This window comes from Crocodylus porosus, unplaced genomic scaffold (genome assembly GCF_001723895.1).
Source record: "Crocodylus porosus isolate Cpor-Errol unplaced genomic scaffold, CroPor_comp1, whole genome shotgun sequence".
In the NCBI taxonomy this organism is placed as follows: Eukaryota; Metazoa; Chordata; order Crocodylia; family Crocodylidae; genus Crocodylus; species Crocodylus porosus.
The window spans coordinates 28,818,893-28,846,824 of NW_017728951.1; the positions used below are offsets into that span (position 1 = coordinate 28,818,893).

At 40.9% G+C, this 27,932-nt stretch overlaps 1 protein-coding gene across 8 annotated transcripts in view; it reads left to right on the forward strand.

Moving 5' to 3' along the window:
- BLNK (B-cell linker) overlaps nt 1–27,932 on the forward strand; it is a 160,705-nt gene that overhangs the window by 95,056 nt on the left and 37,717 nt on the right. For 6 of the 8 annotated variants that reach the window (XM_019555821.1, XM_019555823.1, XM_019555824.1 and 3 more), the window contains 5 exons: nt 13,343–13,408; nt 19,864–19,920; nt 22,803–22,855; nt 23,643–23,683; nt 25,489–25,645. In XM_019555821.1, coding sequence (XP_019411366.1) covers nt 13,343–13,408; nt 19,864–19,920; nt 22,803–22,855; nt 23,643–23,683; nt 25,489–25,645 — 374 coding nt within the window. The remainder of the gene's footprint in view (nt 1–13,342; nt 13,409–19,863; nt 19,921–22,802; nt 22,856–23,642; nt 23,684–25,488; nt 25,646–27,932) is intronic. The other 2 variants (XM_019555822.1, XM_019555828.1) reach the window with 1 other exon arrangement.

Below are 27,932 nucleotides of genomic sequence, written 5' to 3' on the forward strand. Positions count from 1 at the left end.
GCTACATGCCAGCATTTTGACATGTCCAACAGTCACACAGAGGAATCCTAATAGAATAGTAACGACCTTGATCCAAACTGAAGCACAATTCTTTTCAAACAACAGTCTGTGTTCACATTCTAGATAGCACAGTGTGGAAGTATGGGCAAGATAGTAAAATCAGAGGATAATATTTTCAGAATTTTATACTTTCCCCAAAATGCCACTTCGATGAAGTCTACAGGGATACTTAAAAAAATAGTGGCAGCATAATCAGATAAGGGACACTCCCTATATGCCCTACCCACCTGCTCCAAATCCAAATATACTACCTGAGTGGCACTGTTCCAGGATTATCTCCAGTAGCTGCTCTCAAGTCTTTTGGAAACTGAGGTCTTGAGAGCAAGGGGAAGACCCCAGCGTGGCTGCACAAGCGTGCTTCAGGGTTTGGAGCTTGTGAGCAGATAGGTAGGGCATAATCAGAAGTATTCCTGCAAGGACATACTGCTGCTGTAGTATAGACATACCCCAAATAGAACTGAAAGAAGCCTGAAGAGGGAAATTCAGGGTCAGCCACATTTGGACATTTGAATTTGGCTTATACTGAACTTCAGGTCTTGAAAAATTGATAACGGTGTCTGTTATTTTGCTGTTTATCATGTGCATTTGTCTGTCATGACTCTTCTATTATTTCTATTATTTTAAAGTAGGGTCATTTTAGACTGTTGAAAACCAGCAGCTAGTAAGGGCTTTGTATTTACTTCATCAAGGAAAAAAAAATGAACATGGATTCAGATGTTTCACTGAAAACAGTACCTGTGCACAGAGACCTATCTGTGACCATGATTTGGGCAGAAGCACACTGACAGAGGTGGCACATGATCTTGGCTTGTTAGGATGGTGAGACATGCAGTCTTTAAACTTTTCCAAGTTTTAAGCAAAACATTTACAATTGTTCTACAGAGGAAGTAAGCTTTATTCATGGCAAAAACTGCTCTCTGCCTTTGTCCAAGAACAATAAACCTTTCTTAACTATTCACCTGCCTACTTGTTTATAAAATTGAAAAGCTTATAGAAAGCCTAACCAAAATAAACAGATAAATACCAGCTGGAAGAGGAAGTGTTGGAATGACTTCTCTGTGTAAAGAACAACAGCAGAAGGGGCCTGGCATGTTTTTTCTTCTGCAACATTTCACATTGCAATCTATGTACAGGCAGTCCTCAGACTTACGACACAATTGGTTCCTGAAAACTGCGTCTTAAGTCGAAACGTTGCAACTTGGAACCATTTTTCCCATACAAAACAATGTTATAAATGGGGATTGGTTCCTGAACCAGGGCCCAACACCCTATTTTCACCAAAAATATCCCAAAATTTTGTACTCGATCAATTATAGATGAGTAATACAGCTACATTAATGTATTTATATTGGAAATAGCAATCATGTTGATTTGGAAGGACTTCTTTGAGGTGACTTTGCTGGACTTTTTGAAGGGCTCTTGGCTGGAGTCTTCTCAGGAGTCCTGGCTGCAGTTTTTTCTGGAGTCTTGTCTGCTTTCTTAAAGAAAGTGTCCGAGGAAGTTTGAAGAGATGTTCTCCAGGGAAATGAGCAATGCAGCAAAATCATTTGCTGGTGTGGCATCACATCAGATGAAGTGTTGTAAAGTCTAAACTGACATCATAAAGTTGAAACACGGTGTCAATTTATAAATGTTACAAGTGTGAAACGTTGTAACTCAAAACGTTGCAAGTCAAGGACTGCCTGTATTTGTATTTAAATTCATTATGGCTACAGATTTCTTATTTTATTTTTATTTTATTTTATAATGTTCCTACAACTTCCGTTCTATTCTTCTACTTCCCTTATATTTCCCCTTCTTTCCTGTCTTCCACTAGACTTTTTTTCAGTACCACCTTTATGGTTTATGCAAATGTCAAGTTCTCATTCCCAATTTGCCTTTATTAAATCTCTCTTCCTACTGCCCACTTCCAGGGGAAGCAAACTGAGCAGAGTTGAGGGAGTAAACAAAAAGTCCCTTATTTGTCCACCCTCTCCTATAGCACAAGGGAAAGCAAATGTGCTGCTGTTCCCATGTCCCTATAAGGATGTACATCGTGCCCAAAATGGCAGGTCAAATGTCATCCCGTGGCACTAGCCTCGCTAAAGGAAAGTAGCCACCATTTTTGTAAGAAGATCTAGGTTGTAGCTGCAGCCATATAAGTTCATCCCCCTTTTTGGAAAGGTGGGTTTTGCACTGTAGTTGGCAGATCAAACAGTTCTGGTTTGTGCATCATGCAATATTTCAATAAAATATTTAATTCTTAAAAGCATACGCTTCTTGTCTCAGTGCAGAGAACATTCACTCCAAAGTAGCTTACAGATTTATTTTGATACGCCAACACAGACACACTTCTCTGACATGCCAAGGAAGCATTCAGCGTCCTTGAAACAAAGTTGATTCCAATAACTCCCATAGGACAATGCCGATGTTACCACAATGCCAGAATGGCACAATTAAGTAGATAATGTGATATATTTCTGGTGACTTCACCTCAGGTTCCTTAACTATTATAGTTGCTTGGCTAAAAATACATTCATTATATGTTTTCTACTTAAGCACAGGGATATGCTATTCTAAGAAGCCAGTAGAGGGACACCTTCAATGTGGGCACATAGCATTTGTAAGTGAGCACCAGCAGTTTCTGTATTTTTAAGATATGGGACATTTTACATGCAGAATTTAAAGGATCAGTTAGAAGCAGTTATGCTGGGGAAGTATTGGAGGCTGAACCCAGGAATAAAGAGGGATTATCTTGTAGTTGAGAGACCCACTTACCGTGATATTTTTTTCTCTCTCTCTTTTTCTGTTATTTTAAACTGGATCATAATGTTATAGCAAAATAAAAATAATAATATAATTTAGGAGACAGACTACTTAGTTTGTTTGATACCAACCTCACAGTAGCTTCCACAGACTCCCTTGGGACCTGCACAGGTTTCTCCCCTTCAGAGCAGACCCTCTTCAATATGGTGGCCTTTGTAACTAGAAACCTGGGGCCTATTCCACAAACATAGCTGTCTGTTACTCATTTGGCTTTATTTTCAAAGTTAGGATCTTTCCAGGAATACAACAGATAATTCAGCAACCACTGCAAATTCCAGTTCTAGAGGCAGGGATTTTTGAGTCTTATATTCTTACAATATTCCTGACAGATAAAAAAGTATTCCTGGAAACACCATTACATACCTTCCTGTGCCAGTGATTCATGTCTAATGTTTTGTGCTTTGTTAAGTTTCATTACCACTCCCATAAGTGATTCTGCTGTTGGAATTGCTCCAAAAAAACATTTCCCTCATCAGCTCCACACCCAGTTCTGACTTCACTCATCTCTATTTTGAGCAAAGATTTTTTGCGCAACTTGGGAACTCCTTACACACCAACTGCCCTGACACACACAAAAACCCTGCTGTCTGCCTCAGTATATTTTTGAAATGCAAACAAATTATTAATACTAGAAGATACAGGATCTGATTACATCCACTGTGTAGCTGAAGGAAGTATTGCTTTATTAGACAGAGCTCACTAAAATGAAACACTCTTCCCTCTCTCTCAACAAATGGACTCTTGGTCTTGTTTCAAAACTTCCTGGGAAACATATTACATAGCTAATTCCTCATATGTACCACTGGCTTTTTATTTTACCTGTGGAAAGCATTTGAAAGATGGTTTGTATACCAGAGGTATACCATTGTGTATCAGTCTTTCAGCATACTGTGTGCATGAATAACGTGCCACAGGAAATAATGTTGATGTGTATAAGGGAAATCATTTCCATTTCACACTTATTATTCACATGCTCAGCAATAACTTAGGGGGAAGTCTGGGTGGTCCTTGGGTACAGCTGGACATTTACATAGCTCAAACAAGCTCTTTCTGGATCCTGCACATTTACAATGATGAATCTTAAGAACATAATAAGTGTCATACTGAGAGTGATTACTACCATACTTCAGAGAGTGGATGCTAAAGAAAAGACTATTTACACAGGGCCCATGAGATTGATTTGTCTTCTGCCCCTCTTTCCTTACAGCTTTTCAGCCTGCTACATGCAGGATGACCGCCTTTTCAAAATGCAAAATCAAGACACGAGGCCAGCAGCCAAGCAGGGGGTGGGGTGGTGCATCCCCATTACCCATACCCCAAGCCCACAAGGGAGGGAAAATGTATTCCTTCCACCTTCTCCCTTCCCCTCCCCCCACACTATCACTGCCACCAGAAGCCCAAGAGAACGGGTCACCCACAGCCCCCGTGCAGCCTACCCAAGCAGTCAAAGAACAATAGGGGCAAGTGGACAGCAGCAGCCCCTCCAGCACCACAGAGGCAGGGGGTAGTGCCCCACATGCCAGGGACAGGTTGCACCACAAACCTTGCTCCAGAGGTGTCCTGTGTCCAGCTAGCTCCAGCCCTGCTTACTGCTACCTCTGTAACCTCCTGGCCGCCACCGCCACCAAACCTGGGCTTGGCATCACTCCCCCCATCACCATCTTTCCATTGAACAGGGAATCTGGGACAAATGCTGTCCTGGAGTCATTCAGCCTGGGACCAGGACTTTCCATTTTGGGACTGTCCTGGCCCAATTAGGAACTGGTGGCCACCCTATTCATACACATCCTAGCTAGTTACACCTTTCTTCTCATCATCCACTTGGAAAATACTATTCTATATAGTATATGTCATAAAAGAAGAAATGGAAAAATGAGTTCCCTGTGGCAGAATAGTATCTCTCTTTTTAAGAACAAACGTATAAGAAAGGCTGTGGGACACAAGGACCCAAATCTTATTTCACTGCTAAAGATACTTAAGTGGTGTTTAGGAACCTGAAACATAATACTCTTTTATGTTACATAAGGTCTGAAAAACCATTGCTACAAGAAGTGGGTAGGTCCTCTTCCTGCCTGCTGCTTTTTATGATGTAGTCTTAAAGCCAAGGTAAAGCATATCTAACATTACTTGTTAATGGTTTTTCAGGGACTCAAGAAGAGTGAAATAAGATGGCTCTTCAGTGCCTTAGAAATAAAATTAGAATTAGACCACAGTAGATAACCAACCTTCAGATGGAAATGACATCTGCTACCCTTACATCTTCTGGGAGAAGCAATCAGCCAAATCCAACTGTTCATGTAGTTTTTTAACCCTCAGCCAAATCTTAACCTGTGTCAAGGACCTTTACTTAATGCAGGAGGTATACCGTCCCCCTAGGGGGAATGCCTTACTGGACTTGGTGATGGCTACGGGGGAGGACCTGGTAGGGGAACTGCAGATTAATGGTCACCTTGGGGACAGTGACCACCAATCAACTGAATTCACCATACAGCATAGAGTGGGCAAGATAACTAGTAGGGTGGAAGTGCTTGATTTTAGGAAGGCTAACTTCAGTGGGCTCAGTTTAGTTAATGACACACTGCAGGATAGGAGCATTGGTGAGATGGGATTCGAGGAAGGGTGGTCATTTCTAAAGGAAGCGAGCCTTCAGGAACAGAGGAAGACGATCCCAGCGCGAGGGAAAGGGGGAAAAGGGACCAAAAACTTCCTTGGCTAAACATAAAAATCCAGGGGAGCCTAAAAGGCTAAAAAAAAATGGAGGCATATAAGTGGTGGAAGCAGGGGGAAGCTACCAAGGAGGAGAATACCTACTTGGCCCGCACTTATAGGGAGGCAGTTAGAAAGACCAAGGCAACTATAGAGCTGAGGCTGGCAACACAAATTAAAGACAACAAGAAGTCTTTTTTTTAGGTATGTAGGGAGTAAAAGGAAGGCAGAGGGCAGCATAGGACGCCTACTGAACAAGCAGAAGCAATTAGTGACAGACAGGTGGGACAAGCCTGAGCTCTTCAATGAGCTGAGCTCTTCAGTTTTTTGCCTCTGTGTTGTTGAACAAGGGTCAAGATAAATCCCCTAACAGGTTCTTAGATGGGCATCAGAAGGACACCAGCCTACCAACTGTTGTCGCTGACTTGGTGCAGAGTCACTTGGATGGACTGGATGCGTTCAAGTTAGCAGGCCCAGCTAAGCTGCATCTGAAAGTGCTGAAGGAATTGGCCAGTGTCATAGCAGAACCATTGGCACAGCTGTTTGAGCACTCGTGGCACTTGTGCCAGGTCCCAGAAGACTGGAAAAGGGTCAAAGTCATCCCTCTTTTCAAGAAGGGGAGGAAGGAAGATCTGAGTAATTATAGGCCAGTCAGTCTCACATCCACCCTTGGAAAAGTCTTTGAAAAGATTAAGGATTGTATTTGTGGGAGTCCAGCTGGAAAAATAATGCAGCAGGGCAACCAGCATAGATTCATAGCAGGTAGATCATACCTAACTAACCTGGTTTTGTTTTATGACCAGGTCACAAAACACTTAGATGCAGGAGTAGAGGTGGATGTCATTTTCCTGGATTTTAGGAAGGCCTTTGATATGGTATCTCATCCCGTTCTCGTAAATAAATTAAGAGTTGTGACAGACGTTTACACAGTCTGGTAGGTGGCAAATTGGCTTAAGGGTCACATGCAGAAAGTGGTAGTAGACAGGTCAGTATTGACCTGGAAGGATGTGGGTACTGGGGTCCCACAGGACTTGGACCTGTACTCTTCAATGTCTTCATCGGTGACTTGGATGTGAGTGTGAAGTGTACTCTGTCTAAGTTTGCAGATGATACTAGTTTGTGGGGTGAAGTGCACACTATGGAGGGTAGGAAACGATTGCAGGAAAACCTGGACAGGTTGGAAAAGTGGGCAGAACACAACAGGATGCAGTACAACACGCACAAGTGCAGAGTGCTATACCTAGGGCGTAAAAATATCCAGCACACCTACTGACTAGGAAATGACCCTCTCAGCAGCACAGAAGCAGAAAGCAATCTCAGAGTCATAGTGGACTCCAAGATGAACATAAGTTGTCTGTGTGACAAAATCATCAGCAAAGCTAACTGCACCAGCTGCATGACAAATAGAACCAAGGGGATGATGCTTCCCCTTTATGCGGCATTGGACAGACTGCAGTTGGAGTACTGTGTCCAGTTTTGGGCGCTGTACTTTAAGAAGGATGTGGATAGCCTTGAGAGGGTCCAGACAGGGACCACTCACATGGCTAAGGGTTTACAGGCCAAGCCCTATGAGGAGAGACTGAGGGACCTGGACCTCTTCAGCCTCTGCAAGAGAAGGTTGAGAGGTAATCTGTGGCCACCTAAAAATTCATTAGAGGGGGCACGGCAAGGTATTGGAGATGCTCTATTCACTAGGGCACTCCTTCAGGTAACAAGAAACAATGGTCACAAACTCACGGAGAGCAGATTTAGGCTAGACATCAGAAAAAACTTGTCCACAGTAAGGGTGGCCAAAGTTTGGAATGGGTTTCCAAGGGAGGCGGTGCTCTCCTCTACCCGGGGGGTCTTTAAGAGAAGGCTGGATAGGCATCTGGCTGGGGTCATCTGACCCCAGCACTCTTTCCTGCCCAGGGCAGAGGGTCAGATTCGATGATCTGTTGAGGTCCCTTCCGACCCTAGCATCTAGGAATCTATGACATCTGCCCTGCTGTTATTTTTTACCATCTTTCCCCTAAGCAGAGCTCTGCACAGGCACATTACTTCTATGTCTCATCTCAAACTCTCCACTTCATAAATGAATCCCTTTCTTCTCCTGCATTTTTACTGTTTTGGTCAGGTAGACTATGATCTTCTGAGAAGCAACATGATGCACAGTACCAGGGTAGGATTGTAAATCAAGATACCTGGATCTAGTTTTGTCTTTGCTAGCGTTTTGTAATGATGGTCTTTGGTAAGTCAGTTGCTTGCCATCTTGCTGTCTACCCCTCTATTCTTTTTGTAAACCACAAAATTAAGTAGATCTTACCATGTTAAAAGAGTATCGAAGTGTATTAGCATATGTTTGAGTGTTTTGAACATAGAAACAGCTGCCCAGACATTAAGGATAAAAACTAGGGTGGAGCTAGCCAATATTCTCTCATTCAGTATTTCTTCTGCTATGTTTGGAGACACCTGACTGGAAATAAGCAAAGGGAAAGGGTGCTGCTTTATTTATGTTAACTCAACTTTTTAATTATTTCACCTAGAAAGAAATTCGTATTTTATATAAGTCAATAATTGTACTTTTGAGATTTAGGGCCCAGCAAGTAATTCATAAACACAGAGTTGATAGAAAAGGAAATAATGGGCACATCTGCACAAGATGCAAAATGGACAGTAGACTAATTCTACTGTGCATTAGTGCAATAGCATGGCTTTTGCCATGACATGCTAATATGCAGTAGAATTAGTCTACAGTGCACTAATGTCACTTAAAGGCGTGCACCGGTGCTATTACGCAGTAGCACCAGTTACTTTGCATTTAGTTAGTACCTGTTATTATAAGTACTAAACTAAATGCACACTAACTACAGTGCAATAATGCATGTGTAAATATGCACAATGTTGCCAAATGAGGTAACTTATTGTCATTCCTTTTGGGGCATAAGCAGGGAGTTTGGCACCATTAGAGAATAATGAAGATATAAAGTCACTGCCTTTCAAATGCCAATTAAGGGAAGAAAATTCAAAGATGAGAATAACCATCTATTGATCAGGCTATAGGAAGCATGGAATCAAATCCTGACATTATGCTAGGCTGTTCTGGATGGATGAATTCAGTAGCTGTTCCAGTACCACAGACACTGTGAAACAAGGCACAAAATGGGGAATGGAGGCAGAGGACACATTCGGCGGAGAATCTTTGGTGGCACATTCCCTGAAGATTGGAGAATTTTAAAATATCTCTTTATCAGAAATCCAAAGCTTTGCAAAAGAGGTTCCTACATGAAAAAAGGCTATGCTCCAGAGGCCAATGCAAGGTACACTGAGGTCAACAGGCTTTGGATAAGATCCCAATCAGCTACCTACTTCTCACAAATGTTTTCAGATAAAGAATAATAGAGCAGAGAATGCCTTCATCTTTATCTGCAAGCCTGGCTTTAAATAACAAACCCATAATCAACTTTGAACAAAGAGATACTCAGTGTTCTGAGTTCTCTAGTTTGGCCTTTTAATTAAAATTTTGCCAGCTGGAATGCAACATGTACCTGAATTACTCTGACTGCCGTCCCTTTAGACATCAGCAATATTGGCAAATATAGATGATGTTAAAAACATACATTCAGGAATCTCAAGCAGTTAATTATTAGCTGGTAATGGAGCCCCACTTTACAACTCTGTGAAGAAGGAAGTTTAAAGCAGCAGCATCTGATTTTGCTACAGCCCTAGTAAAGCATGGGTTCTGAGAAAAGAAAGAAAAGAAAGAAGCAAAAACATGGTTAAGATCTCTGAAAATTAATTTGTGAAATTCTAAAATTATATAGGCTTAAATCCAGTTATACAGCAAGAATAAGAAATTGCATATCCTGCCACTTTTGAATTCAGCTTTAACCTGAATGTACACACTTATTTCCAACCTATTTGCAGGAAATAAGCAGGGGAAAGATTTCTCATTTAAATATCAGTGTAATTCAATGCAAATATGATGTCACAATGATCAACTTTAACCTGCTCATAACAGTGATCACATCCTGAGAACTGGCAGCTGGAAGTAATTTTGTCCGTGACTATACGAAGCAAAATGAGTCATGCAAAAAGCAGAATTTTTCAAAGTAAAGCTTTAATTTTGCCAGTACAAAGATTCATGAATGACAGAATCTCCATATGCAATGCAGATCTACAGTTGACTTGAACTTCAGTTTGCATATATCTCTAAGGAACAATAAATAGCTGGTGCTTACATGCTGATTCTGATTAAAGACTGGCAAGCCCATCTGCAAGAAAAACATCCTCTGCAAAGAAATATTCTCCAAAATTAAAACTAAATCATTTAATGCTTTGATTTTTTTATTTTATTTTTTTTTCTCCTAATTATTTTTCAATTAGAGGCATTTCAGGATCCAGGTAGGGCTAAAAGCAAAAATCCAAATTTCTTCAAAACAACTATTCAAGGCATTTCGAGCATGACAAGAAACAAAATTTGCAAAAATCTCATCAAAGAGTCTGGTCTGGGATGTTAATTCCAGATTAGCAAATGCAATAGCAATAGCTATTTCAGATAAGCATCCAGGATTTTGGACCAGCTGAACTGAATATTTCAACAATTATATTTGGCTTTATTCTGTATATTTAAACCTGATCATATGTGGTTTCAGAAACACTGAAATATTAAAATCAGGCTGTCCAACTTCAAAGAGGCTGGAGGCCGCCCACCACACAATTCTTGGGCCTTGGGCCCCACTACATTGGTGCTTCCCACCATGCTGTCCTGTTCCAGAGACCCTGCCACTGCAGCAACCAGAGCTATGGGGGTAGCGGTAGCTGGATGGAAGACTATAAACTGCATATTAACCCTTTATGGGCCGGATGCAACACACAGGCCACCAGCAGGACAGCCTTTTATTTAATCATTGTAAATTGTGTTCTGGATTCATTGAACAGAGTTATTCCCCTGGTTTCCTCTTCAGATGAGGACCTGAAAAGTAAGATTAAGTTATTTGCTAATTAGGAGTAAGATAAAAGTGAAGACAACAATTCAGAAACATGAGATTTGCCATACTTGATGTAATGCAAGGTTCACCTTATTTAGTATACAGTCTCCAGTAGGGGAGCATATACCCATATAAGGCATCTAAAGCCATATTTTAGTCACCTGAATAAATAGGTCGATTTTCAAAATTGCAGAACGTCCAACAGTCACAATTAATGAAAAGAAGCTCAAGACCTCTACTCAGCACACAAGGGTCATGCTGATAACAAAAAACAACTAAACTCTTTACATACTGTTTTTCACTTTGATATCCCAAAATACTTAATATTATTCAACGGAGGCTCTCAACTCTCCTGTTAAGTCAGTAGTCTAAGTACTATTCTTCCAATTTCACAGATGAGAAGCACATATGGATTAGCTGTCACTGATTTGCAGCGCAAAGCTTGGGAAAAAAATTAGTTTAAGCTCAGTTTCCTAACCAAGACACAGGCACACAATAATTGCATAGCCATACCCACACCCAAACTCACATGGCATAGACAAATTCTTTTACTTTTCAGTTGTTTTTGTTTTGTTTTACTTGCTTTGTTTTGGTTTTTGGTCTGAGCTAATTCTGATTTCTTTGAAAATGATTTTAATCATTTTAAGAAAAGCCAGAAGTTCCTGAAAGTTACATTGCATTGTAGAAACGTTCAGCTAATACTCTGCTTTCAGTACTTCTCTGAAGAGTAAGACTTCCAGACAGCGTTCCAAGTTGTGCAGCAAGCACAGCTGCGCAGGCACACCTGGCAGCGCAGCATGAGTGCACCTGTGCAGCTTAGAGGGGACACTGCTTCCATATTATAAAGCTTTTAGAAACAGGTATTAGTAGAATGCCATTTTAATTGGTCTTAGTAAAACAAAACCTCCAACAACTTCCTAATAGGAATCATTTTGCTTTGGAGATAAAAGAAGGTGAAACGAAATGTAGAATGGGGTGGAAAATGTATAATGAAGATTGTTTGGCAGGAGTTTGAAAGTCCATTTTTAAAGCATATTTTTTCTTTTTTGGTTGTGATAAAATCATCAGACAAATTGAGCATAGTTCAATTTTTCACTTGACTGACTACCCTGGGGGGGAAAAAACAATGAAAACTAAATAAAATGGTCTCTCTATATGAATGTATACTACCCTTAATTTCCTTATTACATTTACAACATTGTTTCTTACAAAATGAGAAAAGACCAAGAGATCTGGGACTGTTCAGCCTGGGGAAGAGTCGACTGAGGGGGGACTTGGTAGTCGTTTATAAGAATGTAAGGAGTGAATATTAGAAGCTGGGAGAAAAATTATGCACTAGGGTGCCCCAAGGGAGGACAAGGAGCAACAGCCATAAACTGCTCAAGGATGGTTTCAGGCTGGATGTAAGGAAGATCTTTACAATAAGGGTGACCAGAATCTGGAACACACTTCTGAAGGAGGGGGTACAATCCCCAACCTTGGAAGTCTTCAAAAGGAAACTAGGCAGAAATTTTGCTGGGATCATTTGATCTCAGCAGTATTTTTGTCCAGAGCAGAGGGGTTGGACTCTATGATCTTTTGAGGTCCCTTTCAGCCCTTAATTTCTATGATTTTTATAAAACCAGTATTTTTACAAAGAAATAATTATATGTCCTTGGAGCCACCCTGGTTGCCTTTTCCTTTAAAAAAAATGAAGCCAAGCTCTAAACTGATCAAATAGAAATTAGGAGCCAAGTTCAGATCCCCTTACCCACATGTATACTCCTTCTAAAGTCAAGGATGTTAATTCAGCAAAATACAAAGATGCTTTTGTCCCAGATATCAAATCATGTACCCATAATCTAAATTATCAGCTGTCAGCCCAAGATCATGACTTCCCAGAAGGACTACTACATGTTTGGGAGTGGCGAAAAAGGGGATTTCAGGAAGGAGGTCACTTTTTTATTATTACTTTTTCTGTTTTAATAAAGAGGAGCACAGTACAAAGTAGTAAATACTGGTCTAAACCAGGGGTTTTCAACCTTTTTTAGTCTAAGTACCGTCAGTAGCTGGGGACTGAGTGGGGGGGAGGGGCGGGGATAGCACACAGCTGGATGCCAAGCAGGGGGGAGGGGTGTACGGCCAGATGCTCAGCAGGGAGGTGGGGATGGAGTGCTGCTGCTTCCCAGAAGCTCACTGGGCTGGGGTGAGGGCAGTAGCGCCCTTCTGCTGGGCAGGGAAGCTCACTGTGTTGGTGCGTGACATCAGTTATGTGCAAACTTTCCAGATCCACAGAAGAGCACCACTACCCTTGTCCTGCCCTAGCCCTGCTCCTGGGAGGCAGCAGCACTTCATCCCCGCCCACCCATGCATGCCCCTTGGACCAGCCCGCATACCCCTGGTTGACAACCCCTGGTCTAAACCATTTGTGTCAATTAGAAACCCAAAAGCACTACCACATTAGTGACAGGAAATTGTAAATCCCATTCTAAAATGTTTCCTTATGGAGCAGAATATTTCACTTTAACCCAAGCAACTTCCTTGTTGCTTGCTGGCTGCAGCAGTGCAACGTGCTTTGAATGCACTGCTTAATATGCACCAAAGCAGACCAAGTGAAAAGATAAATCTTTCACAAAATGTCAAAAAAGAGAAACTATACACACAAATAACAAGTGAACAATTTAGTAAGCAAGCGCTAAGAGTGTTTAAATTCAGGTTGTATTGGAAGGAGAATAATTCTCAATATTTTATGTATACTTTTGTTCATCCTCTGATCAACCATATCATGCAATTTTCATATGGTTTCCTTCGATTTCTTATAGGAAACTTCAAAAGATGGTCCATGATATCAAGAAAAATGAAACAGGAATAATGAGCAAGTTCAAAAAGTAAGTTATAATACTTTTGTCAATATAGCAATAAGAATTTCTAGAACATCTCCAATGATGTGCGGCCACTCAAAAAAATAATAACGCATTACTGTTGATTGATGCATATACTAACATCTGAGAAGGTAATATTCCAGAACCTATCCACATGCAAAAGTGTCATTAGTATTAACAGGTATCCCATAGCCAAAGACTGCAGAATTGTACCCCAAAAGTATTGTATATTTAGTGATGGAACAATTAAAAAATATCCAGGTAAAAGGTGTGGGGAGTGGGAGATTATTCTATGTATTCTTTGAGAAAGTAATTTCAGTGGCATTTATGTATCTCCTTCCCCTTACACCTAAATATGGTTATCTACTATGATTTAATTTGGATTTCTAATCTGAACTCCAGCTTCAGGCAGCTAATCAGCAGGGATCTTGGTATTCTCTGATAAAGAAAAATCCAAAATTTTCTGATAAAAAAAAAAATCAGATAAAATATAAAAAATATTTTTAAAAGGATATGTAGTGGTGTTTTGTTTTAATCATGGAAAAATATGGATTTTGGAGAGGGCAGGGGTTTGGATATTTTTAATCAGAGAAAACCAGGATCTCCACTAATCAGCCATAATATTTAGAACTGAAACCTCAAATGTTTAGTTCTCACAAATTTCCATTCCATTACAGCAGATTTTTTTAAAACTCAGAAAACTAAAATCAGATTCCTAGCCCAATGTACTTATTGCAGTAACATACTATCCTGACCCATGGATGTGATCATCCTTGACCATGAGGGATCACCACTGCTGCCAACTTACCAGAGTACAAAACTGAAAAGCTGCATAAACGCTGATGTCACACACACACACACACACACGTGTAAACCCAGTATTACTACATCCTTGTTTCATAAAAATACGCTCCTCTAATATATACCAGAGCTGCTCCCCCCACCCCCCACAGGGGCAGGGTGTAGCAGCAGGAGGAAAGCCAGAGCTGGGGCATTTGTTTTGGGTGTCCAAGCATGTGCCAGGGTATGCAAGCATGTGCCAGGATACTACTTTTATTTTTACCAGCCACAAAACTTAGAAGGAAAGAAAATGTTACAAGTACCTACAAAGAGGATGTCATGGGTGCAGAACAGGAAACAAAAAGATGCACATGCAATGAAAAAATACTTGAAATCTGTTAACAACAGACTACCGTAGTAGCAAGACAGTCACAGAGGAGACATCAGATGAAAAATGCATAGATGATCCACAATTCAACTTCCAGGTATCATTGCAAGAGAAACAAAGAGACCCAAAATGAAATGGAAATTCTTCATCAGGACCAGAATAATGATAATACCACTAGTCATAGTGTGAAATTATTCCCATTATAGTCATTGGCAATGCCATTTCTGATCCTGCTTTATAGCCTAATCTAACCCTCAAAATATTAGATCTGCTAGTGACCAATGATCCACTAAGAGTAAAAAAAAGCATGCATTTTCCTGCGGATGAGCGGAATTCCCATTTTTTCTATGATTTTTTTTATATGAAAACCTTGAAAACAACAGTTCTGAAGGGTAGCTGGGTGTTCTACTCAGAGTCCACTGACAATGTTTTCTGTTTATGCTGCAAGGTCTTTGACTTGAATCCAAAATCTTCCCTAGCAGTTGAATGATTGAAAGCACGTGTCTCAGATTATCATGCAACATGAAAAGTAGCCTAAGTCATTTCAATTCTTTCAATATCCTGAAGCAAAGCACAGCAAAGGATAAAACAGGATAATTGCACAATCTTGGTGTTGCTCTAATGTTTAAACTGGCCCCAAGCGTTTATCATAAAAAGTTTCAATGAAGCTATGAATGTGAATTTGAAACAGTTAACAATCCAGGAGTCATGTTCACACTTGAATTTTTCAACCAGCTTATAGACACAGTGAGCCTGTCTGTGGAAGAACAGTTTGAGCAAATTAATCAACATGAGAAATGTTGGGACTTTCTACATAACATGATGCAACTCCCTGACAAAGAAACTTTGAAGAAGCGTTGACATACGGAGAGAGCTCCGACATTAACGGCATCAACCTCTGTAAAGAACTTGGCTAACCCCAAAGTCTACTCCCAACGGACTGTAGTGCTCCTCAAGAAGTTCTATAATTTATTTACAACAATTAACTTCATGACAAGTTCCCAAACACATGGATAGCATTCAGGATCCTGTTAGCCATGCCCATAGCAAGCAGTGAATGAAGCTTCTCGAAGTTGAAGCTTATCAAAACATATTTGTGATCAACCATGGGAGATGACAGCCTATCTTTGCTAGCCATCTTGTCTATTGAGTGGGCTGTGGCTCAAAATATAGACCTGCCACAAGCAACAACAGTCTGTGGCAGCAAAGGCATGCAGAGTCATCTTCTGAGTCTTGGAATCTTAGTTAACACGAAGTTTTTTATTTTTGTTATATATTAGTGTTTAAATTAACATTTAGTTTATTTGTCACTGCTATAATGTTACTTTTTATTATATCATTTATTATTTGAGTTTAATTGAACTGAATTTTGTGTCATTTCCTCTTTTGTATTTTTTGTAGTAAATTATGAAAAAAAACTTTTGAGATTACAGCTTTATTTCTGAAACAGGATTGGGGGCGGGGGAAGTGCCAAAATACAAGTTTGCCCAGGGCACCCTTTTCCCTAAGGCCGGCTGTGACAAGTCTTTCACATTGAATGAGAATGCCATATAAAACACTCATTGTAATTCAATATAGAATAGCAATGCAACATTGAGGACATAAACAGATAATATCATTACACCAGTGTTAAAAAGTATAGATGAATAACATGAACCCCTAACTTTACTCAATCTACTGGCATAGCAGGGTAAAACTCAATTAATATAAGTATAAGCTAAAGGCAGAATAGCTCTTACCTTCTGCCCTTCCACTTATCGGCAAAGCAAATTAATTGCCACCTATTGCTTGACCTACCCTGAAATAGTTACGCATCTGTCCTTTCCTGGCTGCAGTGTAATTTACCACCATATACAAAACCAAAGTAAATTACAAGATGGTATGAGTTTATCTGACCATGATGTCATACAAACAACAAATGTAGGACACACAGAGCAATGTGTTTAAACAACAGAGACCATGTTAACCTAAATTCAGGGTGAGAAAGCATGGGAGAAATAGACTGAGTTCTACACAAGAGTTCTACTTTACTGTGATCCTATGATGCACACTAGCAAACAGTAGGGCAATCCAAAGCTAAAGATTACATTTTCTTCTTCTTCTTCTTGCATTTAACATGTGAAGGACTAAACATCCATTTTACATTTAAATTGCAATCTGACTATGTACATATACTTAGAGGTTTAAAAGGTTATATCAGGCAAAAAAATGACTACCTGATCTAACTTGGTTCACCCATGTGCTGATCCTACACTTATATCCCTAGTTAAGACTATTTAAGTGCCAAAGTGCCAAACTGTAGAGACCATGGGTGGGCAAAATACGGACTGTGGGCTAGATCTGCCAGCAGATTGAATCCGGCCCACAGCTACCGCTGCAGTGCACCGCATAGTGCCAAACCCAGCCCAGGGCAGCCCGTGCCATGCTCCAGCCCATGACCTCTGGCCTGGACCAGCCCCAGCCACCATGCACAGCTTCCAGTGGGTGCTGCTCCAGTCCCTGTGCCTCCAGCAGCTCCTCCTCCTGCTCCTGCTGTGCTGCTCCTGACCAGGAGGAAGCTTCAGCTGGGTGACTCCTGCCCCAGCACTCAGGGCTCTGGCTCCATTTCCCAGCTGCCTCTCCCCCACTCTGCCAACCCAAATGGGCTGGGGCTCAGCCCCATACATAGCACCACAGGGACAGCCATGAACCACACACTGCTCAGGCAAGCTCTGCTTCATGTGCCTCCTGGCCTCTCCTCCATCCCCTCACTCCCCTGCTGGCTTCTGGGACCTAGCACCCAGGCATCCCCCTGCACAGACACACAGACACACACACCTTCCCCCCATGACTCCCTTCCCCCCCTGCCGCACAGGTCGGGGCCACTGTACATGATCCTGGCTTCACCCCCGTCTCTCTCCCAAACACCACTCTCTGCCCACCTGTGGCCCTGGATAGGGAGTTTTGGCGAGTTGTGGTGGCAGGGCCTGAGGTGCTGACCCAGCCCATGACAACTTGTCAAAACTCCCTGTGTGGCCCCAGGGCCAAGTGATTGCCCACCCTGATATAAACGTTCCCCAAAGATTAAATTGGTCAAGGAATGGCCAACCCAATTTCCCCTGAGGTGTACTACAGTTAGATAAGGCATAGTTAGACTGATCTACTGAATATGCATACACATTCTGAATGGAGCCTGGGGCTGGAAAAGCCAAACCCCTCACCCCAGCCCCAGGGCTGCACCTTTCCTACCCACCCCCTATGCAACCAGGTTATTCTTAGCCCCTCAACAACCCCCTTCCCCCAATCCCACCAGGGGGACAACCACCTATGTAGAGGCACCAGGCACCCCCCACATACCTACTAGCCTTCCTGATCCTGCCAGCTCCTCCCACCCTGATCCATTAGCCTCTGATCCTGCCAAACCACCCCTGATGCCAGTGTTAAAGACATTCGCAGGGAGCCCAATCTAAGTAAGTCAGGGTGGAGAGAGGGGTGGGCAGGAATGAGGGGATAGCAGCTCTGCCATGGGAGTGGGGTGGTGATCAGGGAGCTAGAAGGTCCACAAAGGGGTTAATGGGATCCAGGAGTGGGGTTGGGATAAGACGACCTGCTGGCTCCCCAATCCTCCCAATACCCCGCCTCCAGACCCATTAGCACCACTGATCCTGACTAGCCCCTTCCCCCCACAGACCTACTAGCCCCCACCCCAACCCAACCCACCCCGCAACTTACTTAGAGATCAGGTTCTTGACAGCGGTGAATATTTGTAGAGCCAGTGCCTTATCTACAATCATGCAATTTAAAGTAAGCTGTGTGACTGTAGATGGGATCCTGGGAATGACTGTACTGTTCTGCAATTGATTTGCAAAGAAGAGGATTCAAGTGAGGAGTCACTGAGTTAGTTTGGGAGGCCATTTTTTACCCAATCTAACCTCCCAAACTTCCAAATGTAATGTTTATACCTAGGGTTTGACTGTTTGCCAGGACTTTAAGGCAATATAAATATATGTATTTTGTTTCAGTAGGATTTTTGTCATAGTGCACATAAAAACTGTTCTAGCTATCCAGGAAGATATCTGTATCTGCATAAAACCCCTTTGATTTCAATAAGCATCTGCCCACAAAGAATATCTTGCAGTTTAAGTTTCTTAGTCTTCATAAAGAACACTGTTACAGTAGCAGCTTCAGAGCAGTTAGTTTCAGTCACATTGCAGTGAGTCACTGGCAAATCCATCTAAAATGAAAGTGTATAGCAAAAATGACAGGAGGATCTCAACATTATAATTTGCAAAGATAAACAATCATTGCCTGAAGGCAAAATCTGCTTTTAAATGGTACTCCTCTGATGCTGCATGTCCTCCCCCTCTTCAAAACAGGATGAAAGGAAAAATGTAAGGAGAATAATAATTGGAACAAAAAGTACTTATAAGCAGTCAAATATGAAATGGCCACTAGTACATTAGGTGCTCGATGTTCCCAGATTTAAAGAAATAGTTACCATAAGACCAGACTAGGAAGAATTCTATTAAACGCTGAACCAAGCTGAATTTGAAAACAGTAAAAGTGGAGTCCTCTCTCCATTTCCGGCTCACTTAAAGGGACCCCTAAAACCAAGTGTAATTAGAACACAAATTGTGCTGTGACATGCCCCAGGGTCCAGTCCTGCAGTCATTAAAACGCCTTGTCCAAAGTCCAGCTACATCAGCTAGAGGTACCATTTAGTAGCACAAGTCTCAAGTAAAACTCAAACTCAGATCTCTGGTTCCTTTGAGAGGCGCTTCAACCACTCAACCATTATACCTTATGCTATCTGGGCCTTCAGCCTAGAGAGTCAAAAATGGCCAGACAACATGCCAATCAAATCACTACTATGGGTGCCACTGGCTACAAAACTGGCATGCCTTAAACACTCAAAACAGATCAACCACTAGGCTCAGGATGAGCTTTTGATCTTGTGACTTTATCATAGTCCTACAAACCCTTTATACACAATTTAACTTCACTGATCTGAACAACAGCTTTAACATCAATCCTGGCTCCAAGGAGATCAATGGCAAAGCTCTCATTGATTTCCAAGTTGCCAGGATTTTACAGTGTTGGCACTTGCTCATAAATATTACTACAGCACAGTAACTTCTGTGTGTTTGCATTTGTGTTTTAAAATAACCAGCATCCCTTGAAAATAACTAATATAGATGTGGCCATAAATGCTTTCAAGCCTGTGATGCAAACATGACTTATTTTCTATTATATTATTATTATACTATTATTATTATATTATATTATATTATTATTATTTTCTATTGATATTTAGGTTCCAAACTGAACAAGTGGCCTTAATTTGCAAAACTGGGAAAAATACTTGGGATCGGTATGCTATTTCAGAACCACGCAAGGCATGATAGAGTGCTCAGACAGAGCTCTATTCTGTGCTTTGTACTCTTTTGTTATAACATATTTACACTTTCTGCCAGGGCCATAGCCAGGCTTTACAAGGCCTGGGGAAAAAAGTATTGAAGCACATTTTCGTACTTGATTATCCTACAAATACCTGACCTAGGCCACATTGTGGGTATCTCAAATCCTCAACCAAAGAGCTTCTTATTACTGGCTCTGGCTCCACTATTTTGTTTGTTTCTACTGTCTCTGTGCACCACAACACAAATCCACTGCAGAGCAAACTGCTGCATTTGGATCAACCTCCTCTTCTATGCCCAGATTTGGTATAAGTGTACCAGCTGTCTCTCCTGGCAGTGGCCCTCGCTTATTCTTTCTAACATGCCTGTGTTAACCTAGATGAGATGCAAATTGGTGTTAAGAATGCTTTTTAATGTACTACCTGCAAGCTAAGTTACACTTACATTGGTATGAGTCAGTAAAGATTTGGTAAAGAATAATCATCTACACTTTATCTGTAACATCACTAACAAACAAAGCTGGGCAAACACCATGAAAAAATATGTTCCCTGGATATTTTCTTGAACTTGGTAGTAAATTCACTTCAACTCTGCACCATCCATTCATGTGCATTGACTTTTTAAAAATATTTAACTGGCTGAGTTCTAGTAATATGAATGGTGGCAGAAATTATTCTTGGAAACTGACCTGTAAAATGTGCATATCAGGATTTGGTCCAGAAGTGACTACATAACTCTTCCAGGAATAAAAATAACACTTAGACATATGACTTCTCTAAAAAATCAGAACTAAGAGACATGTCCAAGTCATGAATATTGAGTATTGAATGTTTGCAATAAGCTGTAAAAGAGCTTTTGAGGAAATCACAATTCCTGAGAGAGCTTCAAGACCAGGAGAAAGTTTTTTTGTGGACTTTATTCATTGTGAATATTTGCTCAGCTTTGCAAATGAATAGCATTCCAAGAAGCTTCTCTTTTGGGGTCTGATTGAAAGCCCATTGAAGTCAATGGAAGTCTTCAATGGGCATTGGATCAGGCTTTTGATGTAGTCCCATGGATTCTAAAGAAAATTGTTGGATTATATTAAAACTTCTTCTAAAGAGACATTTTAGTGTAAATTGTATTAATGCTCTATATTATTACAAAAAGCAAAATTACAAAATATCAACTCAGGTGTGTAATGTCCCACATGAACCATTGGATTTAACTTTAACTTAACAGAAATTCGTCTCTCTCCTTAGAAGGTGCTAATAAATATATCACTTCACTAAATGCCTCAGGCTTGCAACTTAGCAAATAAGACTGAACATAATTTTAAAGCACAAGAAGAGAAAGCTACAAAAACTGTTTTAGTTTCTACAAATAATCTTTTCCCTCAATAGTGCAAGTCCAAAGTTATTTAAATTATTCTCCTCAATGAAATATGCTTGATGTAAGATCCACTGGTTAGTATGTTTACTATCATGCTGTCTGCAGTTCCTCAGATGTACAAAGGCTGAGGAGTCGGTTCTGATTTACATTGGTGAGAGATCAGTAGCTCCATTACAGACAATGGAAATAAGATGTAAATTAAATCTCTGTGAACAGGAGCAGAATCTGGCCCTGGAAGAGTTTAGAAATATTTAAATCCCAGTCAGAGATCAGATTGAATAGAAATCTAAAAGGGTAAATTAGCATAACAGTAAAGTACTCTCCAGTTCTAATGTCTTAGAAGGGGTTTTTGTGACTTCAAAAACATCACTTCTTCAAAAAAGATATACCCCAATCTATCCAGATAGCTATATCTTCTGTTCTTGCACTGAAATCCTATTGGAGTAAAGGAAATGGGAGGGGAGAGATGTTTAGAATCACAGAGAAGTTGGGCTGCAAGGGACCTTCAGAGGTCATCTAATTCAAACCCCTATCAGAGACAGGATCATCCCTATCCAAACCATCCTATACAAATCCATTGTCTAACACAGTCAACTCTGACACAACCAGAAGGCATAACATAATAACCTGCCATAAGTAAGGCAGGGGAACAGCAATGGCCAATGTCATGCTGCTGTGAGGGTTGCTAAATATGCCTGAGAGATCCAAGGAAGAGGGCCATGCGCCCCACTACAGTGGAAAGCAAAAGCCCCCAGTCTGTACCAATCTGATCATGGGAAACTATTCCTTCATGAACCCAAATATGGCAACCAGGCAGACCCTGAGCAGAGGGGGAAAGACCCTCCAGCCAGGAACCTCCAGGTTGAAGTCTCAGCAGGAGCCCTGGCATACCCGAGTCAAAATCCTCAACCTTGGCTGCTGCCAACACCCACTGCCTCCAAGGAAGTAGAACCACCCAACCCCCTTCCTACCTGACACATATAGCAACAGGAGTGGGGGGGAAAAAATCCTTCCCAGCCCCATGCAGCAACCACCAACAGCATGATACATGGAAAATAAGATAGCAGAGCACAGGTACGGTCTTGAGTAGAGCTCTGCAAGGATAGAGACTGCCTAAGGATGTTGTGGAATCTGTTCCATAGCCTCACTGTTCTCACAGTGAAGATATTTTTCCTGATATTCAATCTAAACCTACTTTGTAATAACTTCAAGCCATTTTATTTCAAAGAAATGTTCATAGCAAAAAAAAAAAAAATTAGAATAGATTCTGGGGGTTTTTTTTTAGCTATTTTCAGCTTTTTAGAGCATTCACCTGCAGCTATTTGCTAAGCATCTGTGATGATAACCTATATTTCTTCAGTGGCAGATAATTTTTGTCACCAGCTTTTTTTTGTGCATCTGGCTAATGCTTCCTCTCAGCAACTACTACTTATTGTATCATAAATGCAATAATTATTGTTTACAGGCTAACAAATAAACCACCACCACCAAGTGTTCCACGAAGGGATTATGCTTCAGGTAAGGATGGCTTAATGGAACTTTAAACTTGTATATTTTTCCTAAGAGTGCTCCAATGGCATATTTGCTTGTAATTTCTTCTAGACAAGGGAAGACTGAACCATTACCAATAACTCATATTGCAACTCTCTTATTAAATGTGAGAGGGCCAACCCATGGAAAACTGTCTCAGAGGCAGGATAAATAGTAATGAGTAGCTGATAGCAAATTCCCCTGCAAACTAACTCAGCTTTCACCTACTCCATTGAGGGAAAAGGACCCATTTCCAGTCATTTTCTGTCAGGGGAGCCTACCCTGTACCCAGTGAAAATAAAGAGGAAAAAGAGGCTAAAAGATTTCCTTTCCACCAAAACCAAACCAGATGATGATGCCAAACGTTAGTTTCAAGTGCAAGTGAATCTTTAATTGCTTATCATACAAATCAGTTTCTAGCCATTTTGTTTTCTACTTGTTGTTAGAGATTTTTTTTTTGTTCAGAGGCAATACAGTAAAATACAGGAGCAGAATGAAGCAGGTAGTGACTAAAAGTTGTCAATCTAGTAACTGTTCAGTGATTGATGTTACTGCTGTTAACCAGCATCCCCCTAGGAACTACAACAGGGGAATGAAGGCCTGAATTCTCAAAAGATCTGAACTAGCCATCTAGTGTTATCTTGTATGGGGTTTTAAAGGGATTCTTTGGGAGTTTTTTTACTAAAATGCAATCAGATTTTTCGGTCTGTCCTTAAAATGCATGCTTTTGTGACTACTATTCTGCTTCACTAAATAACTCAAATGTTTGGTTTAGAACATGCAGATGAAGAAGAGGAACAATGGCCAGATGATTTTGTAAGTATATACTCCTGGGATGACAGGCAGTTATTCTATCAACACATTCCCCAGGAGAGATAATAATGAAACTTCAGTTCCAAATCATGCGTCAACAGCAGCCTTCGCAAACCAGGTGACTGCCCAGAGCCCCAAGCCCCAGGGGGTCCAAATTTTTGGTGCGTGAAGTTTTTGCAAGGAAGTGGCTCATAACAATTAAGCTTCTAAGGGGCCCCAGATTACTCTGGCCTCTTCTTTTGTAGATGTATATGGAATTCACTTATTTATCAGTATGTAAAATGTGTGATAATTAAGTGACTTATTTTTATGGTCTTTTATTTAGATAACAGTTGAATTCACAGGACATGCCTACACATAGTTGGTAGCACGTCCCAGCCAGGACAGGCCCTGTTAACCTGCTCCTGCATGCATGCATGCTCTGAAGCTAGAAATACACTGATGAGGCTGCTTCACAGTCTCCAAAGAGAGGTCTCAAGGGTGGACACAGAGGGAGCCCTTGGAGCGCCTGCATGGAATATTTTGGGGTTTAGAGCATGCAGGTGGGCAGGATTTGTTTGGGAATAGCCCAGCTGAGACACGCTGTTGCTACAGTGTAGACATACCCAAAATGTGTTAGCCATTTTCTAAACTCAGTTTGGAAACATAGGGTGCAATCCTGTCTCTAGTGAAAACAACAGCAAGCCTTCCACTGATTTCAGTTAGCCCATGATTTCTGCCACACACAAGGTCCCTAGAAAGCATGTGATCTATATACATTTTCTCTCCTTTCAGATTTAAATGGGAAGATTTTAATATTTTCTTGAAGTAGACCCTGTAAAGAAACCAAGGTCTGAACACTCCTAGGTTTGAGTACAGAGTGTTAAGAGTATTTATTAACTGTTAGGAAATTCACTAATTCCCAGGTGTCACCTGATGAATGACTCAACTAGGACTTTTATGGGCATGTCAGGTAAAGGAGGTAGAAGGGCTCTAGGCACTTCTAGATACTGTCTAATCAGTAAAGGTGGGCAGGAACAGGATTTTCTGTTTCACAGTAAAGTCCTTATTGTCACAAAAAAAAATAAATCTGATTTTCAAAATGGAATGAAAAAAATGGAATATTCCACAAAGACCCCATTTCAAGTCAGTCAAAACAGTTCAGTTCAACACAACTAAAAATATTCCAGTTTTGACATTTAGTCTTCTTATTCATTAAAAAAAAAATCAATTCAAAACAAAATCCAATTGTTTATTTTAGAATGAAAACTGGTATTATTAAAATGTTATATTTCCTTTTTTTAAACATTTTTTTTTTACTAAATCATCTTGGCTTTAAATTGAAAACAGTGCTTTTTTCTGACCAGCTCTACTTTTCAGAACATTAGACAAAAGCAAGTCATGACCCATCCCTCGTCCCAGAACATGCCTTGCTTTACAACCTATTTTGAGAGCATGAGGCCCACTGGAAGTGGGCCAGGCTGTTGATGTGCTTATTGATGTGGGGGGTGGATTCTCAGCTTAGAAGAAAGTCTGCGGAGATGTCGGAAAGTAGTAGGAAATAAGGAGTGAATTGTGTGTGGTACTCCAGCTGAGATGAGGAAGCAGTGAGGAGTACTTGGAAACTTTTTTCCCCCCAAGGGTTAATTCCTTCATCATCAATCTGTGACTAAATAAAGTAATATTCATCAATCTAATAATGTTCATAACTGTTAAGTGTTTTTGTAGCTCATGAAATAATGCAGTGATTGGGGTGTTTGAGTGTTACTTCTAAGAATGAAGCTACAAGTATCTTACAATGTGAGAAACATGAAATTGTTTCTTTCTAGGACAGTGATTATGAAAATCCAGACGACCACTCTGATTCAGAGATGTATGTGGTTCCAAGTGAAGAGAATGGTGATGACAGCTATGAGCCACCTCCAACTGAGCAAGAAAAAAAGAAAATTCCTTCAGCATTCCCAATTTGTAGGGGAGAATATGCAGGTATCTATGGAATTGGTGATAATATGAGTCAGTGGCTCAGCTTTCAATACTAGCAGCATAAACATTAACATCTTGGAAAAAAGAAAAGAATTTAAAATAGTATCAACATGGTAGGTAGTTCATCCTTTCCTCTGGAGTTAACCTGAAGAAGAAAGATTGTCAGAGTCCAGAGCTTCTGGGATATAATGGAGTTGTTGGAGGGTGAGATACCATGATATTGATGGTCTCACCTAAAGAATTTTTATATTTTGTACAAGGCCCAATGACTTGTACAAAATATGTTGGCACTTAGAACTTCATGTTGTGTTTTTCTAACCAAGGATTGGAAAGTTGCTAAGAAATTGCACTGAATGCCTTGCATGTAATCCAAGATGCTTTAATAGGAGGACGGCTTTTTCCATTGTTGACTGAAGGTTATTCAAACAGGAATGAAGTTTAAAGGAGCCCTTTATTCAAGTATACTTATTTGTTAATCCAGGAAGACCAAAGCAAGGATCATAACAGACACAAAAATCAGTCTCAGATTGCCCTTAAAAATTAGGAGCAGAGTAGGAACCCTAAGAAACAGTATAAGCAGAAGGTTACTCCACTTAAATCACAACAATTAACAGACCCTCCTCGTCCTTCCACAGTAATGCTTTTTCAACCAAATACTAGACAAAGGAATTTTTGTTATTTGTTGGGCCAAGATTTTGCCCATGGGAAAAAGATTGATCAACAATACCCCACCCTCTCTTTCTTTATTACTTGCATTTTATTAGGTTCTGATACTGAGTATATAAAATATTACTCATGTAAGTACTGAAATATATAATTAATGAATCACTTGCACATCCTGCAAATAATGTGGGGAAAGTTTAATTAAATGTGGGGTAATTAAATGTGGGTTAACCGGTAATTAAACAAGGATGTGGTGGATGAGGCTTTCTTCAAACATCTAGCGGAAGTTTCTCTATCACAGGCCCTGGTTCTCATGGGGGACTTCAATCACCCTGGCATCTGCTGGGAGGGTAATACATGAAGTTTTTGGAGAGTGAGGACAAGTTCCTGGTACAAGTGTTGGAAAGGCCAACTGAGAGCCATGCTTTTCTTGATCTGCTGTTCACAAACAGGGAAGAATTAGTGAGGAATTGTGGATGGCAACTTGGGCAGCAGTGACCATGATATGATTGAGTTCAGGATCCTGAGGAAAGGAAGGAAGGAGAGAAGCAGAGTGCAGACCCTGGATTTCAGAAAAGCAGTCTGACTCAGGAAACTCATGGGCAGGATCCCCTAGAAGGCCAGTTTGATGGGGAGAGGAGTTTAGAACAGTTGGCTGTATTTTAAATAAACCTTACTAACAATGCAAGAACAAACCATCCCAATGTGGAGGAAGGCTAGCAAGTATGGCAGAAGACCAGCTTGGTTAGCAGGCAACATTTCAGTGAGTTAAAACACAAAAAGGATGCTTATAAGAAGTGGAAACTTGGACAAACAACTAGGGAGGACCATAAAAGTATTGCTTTGGCATGCAGAAGTGAAATCAGGAACCATTTCCCCACATGCAGGCTCATGCAGTTTGTAGTGCCACAAACATGTCATGAACTTTGAAAACTCATGACAATGAGGAGAGGTCCTGGATGATTGGAAGAGGGCAAATATAGTACCCATCTTTAAGAAAGGGAAGGAGGAGGATCCAGGGAACTGCAGACCAGTTAATCTCACCTCAGTCCCCAGAAAAATTATGAAGCAAGTTCTCAAGGAATCTATTTCTAGGAACTTAGAGGAGAAGCTGATTAGGAACAGTCAGCATTGATTCACCAGGGGCAAGTCATACCTGACCAACCTGACTGCTTTCTATGATGAGATGACTGGCTCTGTGGATGCGGAGAGATCAGTGAATATGATATAGATTAATAGATGTTAGGGTCAGAAGGGTCCTCAGGTCATCAAGTCCATCCCCCTGCCCTGGGCTAGAAAATGTGCTGGGGTCAGACGACCCCATCTAGGTGCTTGTCCAGTCTCCTCTTGAAGATCTGCAGGGTAGGGGAGGAACACCACCTCCCTTGGAAGCCCATTCCAGATTCTGGAAACCCTTACTGTGAAGAAGTTCTTTCTAATGCCCAACCTAAATCTGCTCTCCATCAATTTGTGGCCATTGTTTCTAGTATATACCTTGACTTTAGCAAGGCTTTTGATACCATCTCCAACAACATTCTCACAAGCAAGGTAAAGAAGTACAGGTTGGATGAATGGACTGTAAGGTGGATAGAAACTAGCTGGATCATCAGGCTCAGAGGGTAGTAGT